The sequence below is a fragment of the Emys orbicularis genome, chromosome 6 (assembly GCF_028017835.1).
Source record: "Emys orbicularis isolate rEmyOrb1 chromosome 6, rEmyOrb1.hap1, whole genome shotgun sequence".
Taxonomy (NCBI): Eukaryota; Metazoa; Chordata; order Testudines; family Emydidae; genus Emys; species Emys orbicularis.
Window position 1 is genome coordinate 98,565,950 of NC_088688.1, and position 15,140 is coordinate 98,581,089.

A 15,140-nucleotide genomic window follows, 5' to 3' on the forward strand; every position below is an offset into this window, starting at 1 on the left:
GCCTTAGAGTGCACAGTGGGTGTGGAAGTTTCACCATCCATGTATGTTCCTTCCTATCTCCTTCCTGCCCTCTTTGGGACACTGTTCACCTCTGCGGATGCATTAAAGGAATATTCACTTCACCTCCCTGAAAGAAGGGGCCACGATTATGACTGGCTTTCTTTGCAGGCCACTTGAGCGTGGGAGGCAATTGTGCACTCCACTGTGCCTGGAAATTAAACTGAGTTGTTTAAAAAATGAATTCTTAACTACCATAAACAATGATTTAGTAGTGAGAGACACACAGCACATTCCAAGGGGTTGTAGGGACAACCCCTTCCAGGTACTCATCTGATTTTAGTCAAGCTATAAAGGGAGTTATAAAGATGATTGTAATGAGTCTCTGTTCTCTTACCTGGGAACAATGATGACAGATACAGTTTGGTACTAGATTATAAAGCCAGAGCACTTTACTGTTTTTCCAACACCATCCATAGTATGAACACCTGTGTACGAGTGTGTGTGCAGTAGTTTGAAAATGATTTTTTCATCCTCTACAGCTAAGTGTACGCTCCAGCATTTGTGGTACCTCCAAGTGAAAGCATGACTTTTAAGGGAATGCATCTTAGGTTCCCTCTGGGCTCTTCCGTTTCCCCTTCACCCCCATCATTGCTCACTGTATGTGCACACTTGTTACTTACTAAAAACCAGATTGTGCCTTGAAGGCACTGACCCACAATCCCTCCTAGAGCTCTGGGGAGTGCATACTGCACTACTCCTTAGGATACAGCATGCTCCCCCTCTGCATCCAGCCAGCCTTCGGTGACAGGACTGACAGATGCATCTTTGTGGTGGGAGGTGGGTATGTGCCTTCCCCACTCCCTTTGGGGAGGCATATGCCCCATCAGGGAGTTAGAAGGAAGCAGTATTTTGCTCAGGAGGTCACATCCACAGCTCCACTGACTTCATTAGAGCTATACCAATTTGTACCAGCTGAGGATCTGGCCCACAAAGTGCAAGGGCTACAATTATGCCTGGCTCTTGCTCCCTTTCCCCAGTGCACCTGCCCAGAGCCAAGCACAATCTGTCCCTACATATTAGTAAGCAGATGTGACCACGCAGTATAAACAGGAGAAGTCATGCAAAGGATTCAAAGTTGGAGAATGAGGCAAATACTCTGTCTCGAATATAGGAAATGATAAGATGGAAAAAAGAAAATGATATGTAGAGAGAGGAAAATATATTTTCAGGTTAAGAAGTGATTGAATATTTAGGTTGTAGAAGGGCCTGAACCAAAAGCAAACACCTTCCAATTCTGGGTAAATCTGAATCTACGTGCAGTTCTGAATCTTGCAGCGAGCCGCTAATTCTGTAGTTAGCCAAAGCAAAGGCCAGATACTGGAGATGTTAGGATCTGGATCTATAGCTCTTGCTCATCTCTAATTTAGAGCCAGTAAATAAATGGCTTTGACTGCAGGAGGTGAGGTATATCTGCAAATAAATCACTGGTTTAAGCAATTCCTTGGAGGCAGAACTTTGCAGATATTTACAGATGTTGCTAGTATCTTTTGATGTATGTCAGCAAACCACAAATCAGAGGACATGAAAGAACATCACATGAACTGCATCATATCAAGTGTACAAGTACAATGAGCCATGATGGGGGTGAGAGGGAAGAGCCCGGGGGAGCTTAATAGAAAGAGCATCAAATCATATATGGCAATTCTGCCTCAGCAAAATGAAGAGTGAGGATATGATGGAGGACAAGATTACTGGCTAGCAGTATTTGAAGGCTGTAAACACCAAAGAAGGTAATTGTTTAGAGTGATCCAATAGGTAGAGCTAGGGGATGAAATTAAAAAAAAAACAAAAAAAAAAACTTACGGCAAATGTCAGGGAAAGCTTTCTTATCATGAGATCTATTAGATTGTGAAACATTCTCTTCAGGGAAATGGTGGAAGCCCCATCATGTGAATCAATTAGAACTGGAGTGAACAGAGCACTAAAAATCATAAAATATCACAAAGAACAATTTTACACTTGCAGAGAGTTAGGTGTCTGACCAGCTCTAACATCTATGATCAGTAGTTAGGGCAGAAAAGAAACGAACGGCATTATAAACCAAAAATAACCCTTTTCTCTTTTTCAGCACAAATTGAAGTGATACCATGCAAAATTTGTGGAGATAAGTCCTCTGGAATACACTATGGAGTCATCACATGTGAAGGCTGCAAGGTATGAGACTTTATACAGCACTGTCATTGGCATCTGCATTTGCCTCAGGCTTCTGTGTACTTAACAACACACTCTGACACCCTTTCAAACAAGGCGTGCCAAAGGCTGTAATGCCTGCTGCTGATACACAGGTGTTCCGTGTCTAATTTTACTTGTTGTCTTCCTTATTCAACAGTCAAATGATATTTGGAAATAGCTCCTTGTTTGAGGCTTTGAATTAGTAATATGTGATGCAGCATAAATGGTGATACAGATGCTGGTTACAGTATGTTAGAATTGCTCCACCCCGAATGAACCTGAGGACTAGTTTTGTTCTCTTGTTTCATTTACGATATGTGTGAAATGTCAAAGTTAATTTAAGTGTCATAATGCACAGTTTTAAGAGATATGGGACTGATTTTGGCCCCACTCATAGAGAGCCTCTATGCTCTCAAGGGGACATAAAGAAATTGCAATTGCCCAGCGAGAAATTCCCCCAGCTCAGTAAGAGTGTAAATGGCACTGCATTGTCCCTCCTTGTAGGCTTGGCATACCCCAGGGATGGAAAGGAGCAGGTTGGGGTAGAAGAGAGAATGCCCATAGTGCTCCTGTGATTTAGGGCTGCTGCAGCACCTGCCATCAGCACCTGTGGGGAGGCTGCCATATGTTAAAGCAGTCCCTGTGGCTAACTTATGTATAAGGGGCTATTTTGGCACTCACAGCACCCGAGAATTTTGCAAAGGCAAATCTTCGTGTTTGCAGTTCTTGAAGGTGCAAAGATGCAAAGACTCTGATTAGCACCTGCTGGTCATTTTATAGATAGAAACATGCACTTGTACATTTTGTGGGTGCACATACACATCTACATGTGTGTAGTGTGAAATATCTTGCTCCCCAGGTTTGTATTTAGCATTTTATAACATTGAAGGCATCTGAAAAATTCAAAACATTGGATTTATCACATCCCAAAAATAAAGTTTGATTTAATGCCAGTAAATTGAGAAGTGATATATTGTCCAAAATCAGACCTTGTCTTTCAGAAACTTTAACAATTGTAAATGAGCCATCCCCCATTGTGACACAGTTTTATTGTGATACTGGACCGGAAATAGGCTTCTTTTTATGATGATCACACAGAACAGGATTAGTCTAATCGATCTGATACTTTAAAATTGGCACAAAAATAATAATAAAGAAAAATGCTTTTAAGCAGAAAAAGAGCTTCTTGTCTCTGTAACCAGTCTACATAAAGCAGTAAGGAATAAAGTCTCCTCTGGATGTGATTAGTGTTAATGGTAGCCCTTGTGTGTGCCTCAAGAGGAGACAATGCCTCTTAGTTCTATGTGTATATTGAGATAAGAAGCTCCTCTACCACTTAACACAGTTGTAACCCTTTTGTTTTTGTGCCAGTTTCAAAGTAGCAGATCAATTAGTCTAATCCTGTTTCATGAGACTGTCATGAAGAAAGATGTATGCAGTCTAGTTGTAGCTGTGCTGGTCCCAGGATATTAGAGAGACAAGGTGAGTGAGGTAATATCTTTTACTGGACCAACTTCTGTTGGTGAGAGAGACAAGCTTTTGAGCCACACAGAGCTCTTCAGGTCTGGGAAAGGCACCCCAGCATCACAGCAAAATGCAAGTTGGAACAGATTGTTTAACATCAGTAGTTAGCACATATTCTAAGGGACCATTCAAGGTAAAGTGTCCCATTAACACCTCTGCAGTCATAGGACAAAAACAGGTGGATAGAGAGTAACAGATTGTTGTAATAAGCCATAAATCCAGTGTCTCTGTTCAATCCATGATTTTTAGTGTCTAGCAGAGTTATGAATTTAAGCATCTGGGCTCAAAATGTTTCCTTTGAGAATGAGGACTGAGAGGTCAGATATAGGCCACATCTACACTATAGACCTATATCAGTATAGTTAGTATAACCAGTATAACTACCTCGCTGAGGGGTGTGCAAAATCCTAACCCCTCTTCCCTCCTGTAGACAGTGCTATGTTAATGAGAGAGCTACCGCCTCTTGGGAAGGTGGATTGACTACACTGATGGGAGAAGCTCTCCCATCAGCATAGTAGTGTTTTCACTAAGGCCTCGTCTACACTGCCACTTTACAGTGCTGAAACTTTCTTGCTCAGGGGTGTGAAAAAACACCCTCCCCCGAGCGATGCATGTTTCAGCACTGTAAAGTGGCAGTATGGACTGTGCACCAGCGCTGGGGGCTACTCCCCTCGTGGTGGTGGGTTTTTTACAACACTGGGAGAGCTCTCTCCCAGCCCTGGTACCACGACTACACAGCCACGGTAGTGAAGACATACCCTTAAGCACTACAGTAGTGCAGCTGCAGTGCTGTACGTGAAGACAAGCCCATAGAGTGATTGTTTGGTTAACACCCACTTCTGGCCTTTAAACAACCCCTCAATCCAAGCTCATCATCAGAAGTAAGCTCCCCACAGACCAGGACACAGCTACTCAGAACGGCACCAGAACCAGACAGAACAACAGATGCAAAACCTGCAGCCATATCTCCACTGCGATCAGTGATCAACACCCACCACAACACATCTTTACTCATCGAGTGCACTAAATGCCCCAATAAAAACTATCTGGGTGAAACTAGATAGTCACTACTCTCTCAAATGAACTCATACAGGAAAATGATAAATGACAAAAACACCCTGTCACCTGTGTGTGAACACTTTTCACAAAGCGATCACTCTATATCTGATCTATCAGTCCTCATTGCACCTTGTTAAAGGGTGTAGCAAATAGCACTGTCATATCCTGCAGCATGCCTGGGTATCTTCAGGAATTTGGTATCTTCTGGGAATTTTCCCACTGACTTAATTGAGGCCTGGATTTCACCCCTTGTGCCTACCTCAATGTCTCTGGGGCTCTCAAAAGTGTCTCATTCCACCTGTCTCTCCACCATTGTGGGAAGTGGTTAAAACTGCAGCCTAGTTCTTTGAGGTATGGAACATATTACTATACCTGTTTTACAGACTGGGAAACTGAGATAGAGAAAGGTTAAGTGACTTGCCCAACATCACAAAGTGATTCAATGTCAGAGTTAGGAAAAGAGCCAAGAAACTTGTTTTTAGCTCTTCTACTCTATGCACTAGGTCAGTGCAATTCTTCTACCCAAAAGAGCAATTGTTCTCCCCAATAAATGTAGCCATTCAAAAAAAGGATATAAAATATTATATATTCCAAGAAAACATTTAGATCTGAGGAGGGAAGGGAAAAAATAAATTATACCAAGTCAAAATTTGAATATGACCCATGATATTCTAATAGGAACAAAGAATGACTGTGTAAATTCCTGTATGATAGAAAATAAGCCGCACAGTCTTCACTATGAAAAGCTATGTAGCACGAAAATATGATACTCTAGACTATGTAATAGTTACAATTCTAAAAAAAATAATTTTTTTAACTGTTACCTTTAAAAATAAGATTGACCTGATCTGATTAATCCATTCATTCAATTCCCTATTCACACTGGAATTGCTTAAATTTAAAGCAGAAAACCCTTTTTATGCCAAAAAGGAAATTTCTAATAAAGTATGGCAAATACATAAGAAATGTCTCATAATTAGCGCTAAAATGGCCTTAAATTAATCCCAAAGCCATGGCTTCAGTAAATTCTTTATCGGTCAGGATCAGATAAGTGCTCTACAATTTTTCATTGGTACTTTCCCTAAAGGACAACTGCATTCCCAAAGATACAAAACTTACATCTTAAATTAAATTTTAAATAGGTTATAACCACTAACACAACCAATGCAGGGTAGATGAAATGGGACTTTTAAACTTCACTTCATGGACCGGGAATGTCAGTATCTGTACTCAAACTCAGTACCTGTTGTCCAGTGCTAGTGACACCTCTGGCCATCGTTCAGTGCGCTAGGACTTGAGTGAAGCTTCAAATATTGTCCTTACTGAGTGAATACAGTCATGTACAATCCAATTACATTGTTTCTTCACCATTATTTCTCCAGACTCCACAGCTATTATTATTGTCATGATTTGCTGCTGTCATCCATAGTTCTGTACTGAAACAATACTGGACTAGCTGTTGAATGAAGCCAGCCCTAGCTTGCTGATTCAGTTCAGGTTTAGTCTACAAACCATCCTAGCAACACTCAACCACCTCACTGCCACTGCTACCAGTGTCAAACCTTACTTACTCTGTCTTCCACCTACAGATGCTAACTGCACTTTTTACCTTCTATCTGCCTTCATGGCTTCCTGCAGTTGCTAGACTCCCCCTCCATCTCTTTCTCACTGTGTAAGTGTGCAGTTGCCTGTTTCTAAAGCTGCTAGGTTCTCCAATGAACTTCTCTCCTTTGTTTCTCTTCCCCCTCTCTGGGCTCCCTGCTCCTCCTGTGCTCTTTACCTTGCGTTGTTCTGTAGAAGAGAGAAGAACATCAAGTGTAGCTTTACTTCTCTCATCTCCCCTTCCTGGCTCCATTCCTCTTGACATCTCTGGCATTTCTTGTCACTTCTGCCCTAATGCTGCCTGATGGTGCCATTCTCAGCAGCTATGACTAAGTAAGGACATGCTCTCGGGTTCTAGTACTTTTGATCCCAGTCACAAATCCAAACAACTGGCCAGAATAACACTCAAAAAAACCTACTGAGACTGGGTAACTAAAAGTTTTAAAACTTTTTAGCCTATTCCCTAGCTAAACTGGGATTTTTAACTTTCTGTATTTACCTGACAATAATATACACCTCTACCCCGATATAATGCTGTCCTCGGGAGCCAAAAAATCTTACCGCATTATAGGTGAAACCGCGTTATATCGAACTTGCTTTAATCCGCCGGAGTGTGCAGCCCCGCCCCCCCAGGAGCACTGCTTTACCGCGTTATATCTGAATTCGTGTTATATCGGGTTGCGTTATATCGGGGTAGAGGTGTATTTCTTTTACATATGAAATGTCATGATTTTTTTTCCTGGAGGAGGGTGGTATTGTTTAAAAGTGTTTCTTTTTCCTTTGCGCTTTAGCTCGTAAGGTCATTAAATCCTAGGGCTCTTGTAGATGCCTCAATTTGAATTACCTCTCTCTTGTGGAGTATCTGGTCCCTCCAAATCAGTTCAAGCTTCTCCAGGTTAACCTAGGGAATCACACAGTATATTACAACTTCTGATACCACATGTAGCCAGTGAATAAAAAAATTGTCAGTCTTAGACATTACCAGTACCTTTTCTTTAACAAAAAAAAGTATTCGGAGCAAATGGCAATAAGTTGCTTTTTTAGAAATATTGGTGAGCGTCTCCCTGAGCATTTGATGAAGTTCAGTGTTTATTGTATATTGAGGATGTACACTATTTTATCACTTTATCCTGTTTGTTACCCTCATATTATATTTTACAGAGTAATGCACAGGTTTTTCAGATCAGGAGAGAACATGATTTTATTTCACTATTTATGGCTAAAGCATTTACAAAGTTGTATCATAAAAAAAATTTCACTGAATTAGAGTTTATTGCAGTGACATGCCACTATATCTATCTATCTATCTATATAGTAATTCTCTCTCTCTCTTTCACGCTCTCTCTAGGGTTTCTTTAGGAGGAGTCAGCAGAACAATGCCTCTTACTCATGCCCCAGGCAGAGAAACTGTTTAATTGACAGAACCAACAGAAATCGTTGCCAACACTGCCGACTGCAGAAGTGTCTTGCCCTAGGAATGTCTAGAGATGGTAAGGAGTTAGCTTCCTGCTTCATAGATAAACCCTTTGAAACTGTTCTTCATTGCTGCTGACTACTTAACCCCCTCCCCCCCCCCGTCAGATTTCTGGAAAGAAAGAAGAAAACCTAACTGCTCCATAACACGTTCACAGTTAACATAGATCTTTGCCATTCCCTTAAACTTAGGAGCATTTTTTCATGGGGGTGGGGGAATAGCAAAATAGAAAGCAACATTAGATTAAAACAAAATGTTATAAAGAGAAATGTGGCATTCTGATTAAAAGCAAAAAGGTCCTCCCCTCGTAGAGAGGGCTTCATATGCTGGATCAGATCATAACATTTTATATTAATAATATTAAATATTGATGTATTAAGACTCCCCATGCTTAAAAATGTTTGAGGGCCTGAGACAGTATAATAAATAAAATATACAGTTAAAAAGGAAATATGCACGCTTAGAGCAATTTTTATGCTAAAGGATCTGAAAGCACTTCAATAAAAATTACATTACATTACAAAGGAACGACTTGGTGCAACCTTCTACTGTTTAGCAGTGAACAAGAGAGCTACACAACTGCTTAAAACAAAAAATGAAGAAGATTATTGTATCCAGTTGACACTTCAGGGTGAGGCTGTACAGAGCAAACTATATATTTTAGTGCTGGTGGTCTCTTCTTAGTCCTTACTGTTAGTCCTCTTATCCACTTCCCAAACTGCGACACAAGTCAGCATGATTGACAAATTGAGAATAAAAATTGCCTGGGACTAGAATAAGAGTTGTGTTGCAGGTTAACATTGAGGTGCAATGGCAGAGCTGTGCAAGAAAGCTTGAGCAAAGTCTGTCTGCATTATTCCAACCCTAGCTACTACTGTTAATTTGGATTGCACCCAAATCCATACTGAAGTTTTAAAATCACCAAAAAGAAAACAAAAATGTCTCCTATTTTGTAGGCATTTATCTTAATTTGGTTATCTATATCTGTATAGTGGCAAAAAAATTGTCTTGGGGAGTTATAAATATGTGCCATTTGAATTTATTTTAAATTTCCCTGAGCTTTGTAGATCACCAGAGAAATTATGTTCATTATATGGTTCAGAGGTTTTAAATTAGTTTAAGGTCAGATTGCAATACTCTTACTCACTTTGAGTAGTACTCTACTCCATAGGTACAATGAGACAGTTCACACTGTAAAGTTCTATCCAACATGCGTAAGGGTTCTACAATCTCACCATTAAGTGAATTCAGCTTGGTATCTAGTGTGCAGCATACCGGGTTCTTAGCCTCTCATTTCTGCCCAAAGAAGATTAAAGCTGTACTCTTTCAGCAGTTAATCAGCATATAGTCTCCTCGTAAAAGTGGTATCTCCTGACTGCAGTTGAGGGCTTTAAGGTATCACAGGGACTTTTGTATTTGGCTGCTAGTGCTCTGTCCCTCACCTGTAAAGCAGAGTTTCTCAGTGGCCCTGAGTTTTCATTGGTGTAGATGAACAGAGGGTTTCATCTCCCAGTGCTGCCTTCCTCTAACCTCTATGACAGTGGTTCCCAAACTTTAACAACCTGTTAAACACTTTTAAACAATACCCTTTCACTAAAATGTTAAGTCTCACGAACCCCCTCCTAAAAATGAATATTTCTAGGGATTTTCTCCTTTACCTGAGTATAAATTATAAAAAGAAGTGATCTTGGAAATATAAAATGTGTTTTTATGACATGCTTATTACACACTATTTATTATTAATTATTATTTATCATTACAGTATTTTTATTACATTATGAAAACGGCAACACTCTTCCAAGATCTCACTTTCGTAGCTTGTATCACTTTGAATAAGCTTGTTATAAGACAAGGCTCCTATGTTTCATCAAAGAGTATCAGATGTGAAACAGCATAAAGGTATTTAAGAAGCCAACTCAAAGAGTTCCTCCTACACAAGCATTCAGGTCTTGAGCAGTCCAGGCAAACAACGCACGTTACAACAAAGCTCAAACTAGTTCTTCATAATAATTTTAAAAACAATACTAGCTGCTTATTTATTTTAAAAACAGCAAAAAAAAAATCCACCTCCCTTTCCATTTCTTATAAGGAGTTTTGAAGTTTAAATCTCCTCAGTGTGATCGATATGCTTGCTTTGAGCTGCTTAGCTCTTGGAAGTCTAGAAGCACCAGGCTGCTTGCCCCGTGCTGCCCGGGGTCCCTATGGACAGCTCTGTCCTCCATTAGGGAATTTTTTCCCAAGAACCCCCTGTAACACTTCATGAACCCCCAGGGGTTCACGAACTCCAGTTTGGGAGCCACTGCTCTATGAGTATAAACACTCACATAAACCGTCTTGCCTTTATTGATTTTTTTCGTTGTTACAAAGAAATCATATGTGAATTTTAACTCTCAGTCTAATAACAGACTCATTTCTATCATGCAGAGGCAGGATGCTAATTGACAGCAGCTGGAGAGTCCAATTAATGAAAATATAATGAGCATAAACAGTGGGTGTTTGTTTCTATTACTGAGGCCCTAAAATTAAAGAAAATATGTAGTTGCATTTTTCAACATAAAGTCGTTGTGGATTGGCCCTCCCTGCTCTCATCTGGTGTGGTTAAAATAAGAGCGAGAAGTGCATGATGGGCAGGATCCATAGGTAATGCAAATGATGGTGTAAAGTGGTATAATTTACGTGCTATGGGGATGGAAAGGCAGGGCCATAGCAGGGAAAGCAATCCCTAAAAGGGAGTGAGAAACTGATGAGGCTGTTATCTGATATACCTTCTTGCACCCTGCTTTCTTTGGTGTTTTCCTCTCTTTTTGCACAGCTTTCTGCTCCCTCAGCATGCAAGTTACACTTACATTCACACAGACTTATAGGATCTGACTATCGTAAAGGGGCCTGAAAGTGTGTATAAATAGAAGCATAAAGTGGCCCTAGTGTAAATGAGAATCAGGCCCATCTTTGGCAGTCATTTATGTTGTCTCTGAATTTAGCACAATATGTAGAAGGATCTAAAGTAATTCAGCGACTTTAGAAAACACTTGTTCTCATACCACATGAAAGGACTATTTGATGCTTCATTAAGGACGGCCATACTGGGTCAGACCAATGGTCTACCTTCCCCAGTATCCTGTCTTCCAACAGTTGCCAATGCCAGGTGCTTCAGAGGAGAGGAAATGAACAGAACAGGTAATCATCAAGTGATCAGTCCCCTGTTGCTCATTCCTAGCTTCTGGCAAACAGAGGCTAGGGGCACCATCCCTGTTCATCTTGGCTAATAGCCATTCTATAATTATATTCCCAAAAAGGAATGTCCTGGTGTCCCTCTCTTGTGCTCTGTATTGATATCCCTCAGAGCCCCATCCTTGATCCCCCTAGATATTCTCCCAACTGAGTGACCTCATTTGTTCTAAAAGCTTATTTACCATCTCTGGGCTGAGGTTTCCCAGATCTACCTGAAAATATTTAATAGATTTTAAGGCCAGAAAGGACCATTAATATCATCTAGACTGACCTCCTGTCTATGGCCTCCTAGAAGGCCATAGACTTTCAGCCAGTAATTCTTGCATCAAGCGTAATAACTTGTGCTTGAATCAGAGCATATCTTTTAGGAAGACATGAGTCTCTAAAGATTTAAAGTGCTGGAGAATCCAGTTTGCACTCTAATGCTGACTTACTCTAAAAGTAACACTATTTCCTTCATTTGTCATCAGTGAAGAATGTACAGATTTTACACATGGAGATTATGTAAAATATGACTGTGTAAATCCATAAGTCTTGCCTTTATGGCAGATGTGCCATTCATTTATGCTGCTTACCTTCAAGTCTGTTATTTCCCTGCAGGCAGGGCCAGCTCTGGCTTTTTTGCCGCCCCAGGCAAAAAAGCCTCTGCTGCCCCGCCCCCCCCCCCCCCCCGCGGGGGGGGGGCGGAGCCGGGGGGGGGCGGCGAGCCCCGGCGGGGGCTCCGCTCTCCCGCCGGGGGGAGGGCGGCCGGAGCCCCGGGGCGAGGGTGGCGAGCCCCGGCGGGGGCTCCGCTCTCCCCCCGGCGGCCGGGGGGAGGGCGCCGGAGGGGAGGGCGGCCGGAGCCCTGGGAGGAGGGTGGCGAGCCCTGGCGGGGGCTCGGCTCTCCCCGCCCCCGGCGGCCAGAGCGCCAGGGGCAGGGCGGCGAGCGCCGGCGGGGGCAGGGCGGTGAGCCCCGGCGGGGGCTCGGCTCTCCCCCCGGCGGCCAGAGCGCCGGGGGCAGGGCGGCGAAAGGGCGGCAAGCCCCGGCTGGGGCTCGGCTCTCCCCCCGGCGGCCAGAGCGCCGGGGGCAGGGCGGCGAGAGGGCGGCGAGCCCCGGCTGGGGCTCGGCTCCCCCCCGGCGGCCAGAGCGCAGGGGGCAGGGCGGCGAGCCCCGGCTGGGGCTCGGCTCTCCCCCAGGCGGCCAGAGCGCCGCGCCGCCCCCCTCCAGGTGCCGCCCCAAGCACCAGCTTGGTTGCCTGGTGCCTGGAGCCGGCCCTGCCTGCAGGTCCTAACTCTAACCTGTAATGTTGGTTTTTTTAAAAAAATAGGAGTGTGAAGATAGCCCCTTGAAAGGTTGCAATAATAGGGCTTTAGGATTTGTTTTCATCAGAAGGCACTAATCAGTTAGTGCATAGTTTACAGGTTTGGGAGCAAGTTGATAAATCACATGGGATACAAATCTAAAGGTTGTAAGTTTTATATACCTCTGGGTTGTTGTGTAGCTAACGCAGAAAGACAAGAGAAAGATGCCAGGTCTTTTTTAACATTCACAGCAGGGAGGAGTATGTTGCTTGACTGAGACCCTGTCTGTCAAAATGGAGCAATGTTGGTACCTTGCAAATCAAGAGCATAATGCTTCAGCTTTCATAATACATGTGTAGTCTGCAGCTTTGTATCATTTCTGATTTCCCCGGCAGAAAGACAGGGCAAAAGTGATGTAAATAGGAAAATGATTTAAGAAAAGAGAGCAATGGTTTCTGTTATGGTTTGCTTTTCAGCTGTGAAATTTGGAAGAATGTCCAAAAAGCAGAGGGACAGCCTGTATGCTGAAGTGCAGAAGCACCAGCAGCGATTACAGGAGCAACGGCAGCAGCAGAGTGGTGAGGCAGAAGCCCTTGCCAGGGTATACAGCAGCAGCATCAGTAACGGCCTGAGCAACCTGAACAACGAAACTGGTGGCACTTACTCGAATGGGCATGTCATTGACCTGCCAAAGTCCGAGGGTTATTATAATGTGGATTCTGCCCAGCCCTCCCCAGATCAGTCTGGGTTAGACATGACTGGAATCAAACAGATAAAGCAGGAACCAATCTATGACCTCACTTCTGTACCAAACTTGTTTACCTATAGCTCTTTCAACAATGGGCAATTAGCTCCAGGGATAACCATGACTGAAATAGGTAAGAAAAATTTTCACTTCTCAAGCATTCACTGTTCCATATGACTTTCTTTGTTGTTGAATAAATTGCAGTCCAGCTATAATGGATATGGTACACAGCCAATTCATTTAGAATGGACTGGTCCTGAAACAGGGCTGGCTGACTGGCTGGGTTTTTTCGTTGTTGACTGAGTTTACCAAATTCTAAAATAATGATTACATTTCTTAACTCAGCAATTCATGAACTGTTTATGAAACTGGAACACCGAAAGCAACTGATGAATCAATCAAAACCAAGTGATAATTACTAATAGGGAGCTTGTTTCAAATGAGCTCATTACCAGAAGGGTTTAATGATCTTTTCTGACAGCTATACATATTCTTGTCAAAACAAAGAGTCCCTAAGGTGGCTCATTCTATTGTGTTTATTAAAATGAGCACCAGATTCTGATCTCAGTTACACAGATGTACATTTGGAGTAATTTCACTGATCTCTTGATTTAAAGCAGTGTAACTGAGATGAGGATCTGGCCCGAAATAGGCTGTGATTTGTATTCTCCTGATTAACTCTCTGGATGTTTTGGACATACATCTTACTCAAGTTTTCCTTTAGCTGCCAGTGCAAATGATAGAGCAAGCCTTCTGCCAGGTGTTTCAGACAGCAAAAAAGGCTGGGTTTGGGTGAACAATAATGTTCTTTTGGTCACACTCTAGGGAAGGTTTCTAACTAAATAAAATGGCTCAAGCTCTCACTTGTACACACTCAGCTGAAAGCACTGTATTCTATTCTAAGAAAAGAAAAAGAAAAAAGAAAAAGAGGCTGGCTTACTAATTAAGAGCTTCCCACCTCAACAAGTGATGAATGCTGAGTCAGTTGTGGTTTAGAATAAAATTATAGGGTAACACCTCTCTAATTGGGTTTAATTAAAAAACAAGAGGAAAAGGGTAATCTATAACAGAGGTTCTCAACCTTTTTCTATCTGAGCCCCCCCCCGCCCCATGCTATAAAACCTCCAGGGAAGGTGTGGGGAGGTGGTGCCCTTGGACATAGGTGTAGTTTGACTTCTATCTGGGGGGAGCAGGGCTCGGGCCAGCTCTGCACAGCGTGGCCCAGGGAGGGATCACCACCTCCACCCCCTGACTCACCTCAGCAGTCCTGCCAGCCTGTCTGGGAGGTGGGGGGACGCTGCACCCAAAACTTATAAATCAAATGGGGGGGGAGTAGAGTGGGGCTCAGCTCAGTTTGAAAACAGCTCAAGGTGCAGGCAGGGGGTATCTAGGGGCTATGTGCAGGCAGGGGAGGTAGCTCAGGGTGCAGGGAGAAGAGTAGCTAGGGTCTGTGTGGAGAGAGCGGTGCAGGGAAGAGGGGTAGCTAGGGGCTGTGCATGGATAGGGAGGTAGCTAGGGGCTGTATATTGGGAGCCCGGAAGGGGCCCCCGCCTTGCGGTCACTGCTCCCTGAGGACTCTGCTGCCCAGGAGTCGGGTCACCTACTTGGGTGGCTCTTACCGCCTGCTCCAGCAGTAAAAGGGTGCTAGGAGCTGAGGAGCAGCCACAATCCTGGGCACCACCAGTAGCCGCAGCAGGAGATAGGAGAGCTCTGTGGCTGCCCAATTCATGGCAGCAGTCAGAGCAGCAGCTGCCCTCAGTGCCTGGCTCCAATTTCCCACCTCTGACCTGGCCAGGGGGCAGGGGGAGAGAAGGAGGTGGGGGAGGGTGTGGAGTTGCCCCCAGGCCTGCCCAGCTCTGGGTAAGGCACTGAAGTGTGTGTGTGGGGGAACAATGCCCCTTATATCCTCCCAACTCCACCCCTTGGTATTGGGGCTTTAGCCCTGCGGGGTGGCACCAGGGCTCCTGGCTTCAGTCCCATGGCTCCGGGTTT

At 43.5% G+C, this 15,140-nt stretch overlaps 1 protein-coding gene across 1 annotated transcript in view; it reads left to right on the plus strand.

Annotated features, from left to right (window-relative positions):
* Positions 1-2,130: 2,130 nt before the first annotated feature.
* Positions 2,131-15,140, plus strand: part of RORB (RAR related orphan receptor B) — a 59,681-nt gene continuing 46,671 nt past the window's right edge. Inside the window, exons 1-3 of the mRNA XM_065406253.1 lie at positions 2,131-2,214; positions 7,766-7,907; positions 12,880-13,281. Of these exons, the coding sequence (XP_065262325.1) occupies positions 7,895-7,907; positions 12,880-13,281 (415 nt within the window). The 5' untranslated portion in view covers positions 2,131-2,214; positions 7,766-7,894. The remainder of the gene's footprint in view (positions 2,215-7,765; positions 7,908-12,879; positions 13,282-15,140) is intronic.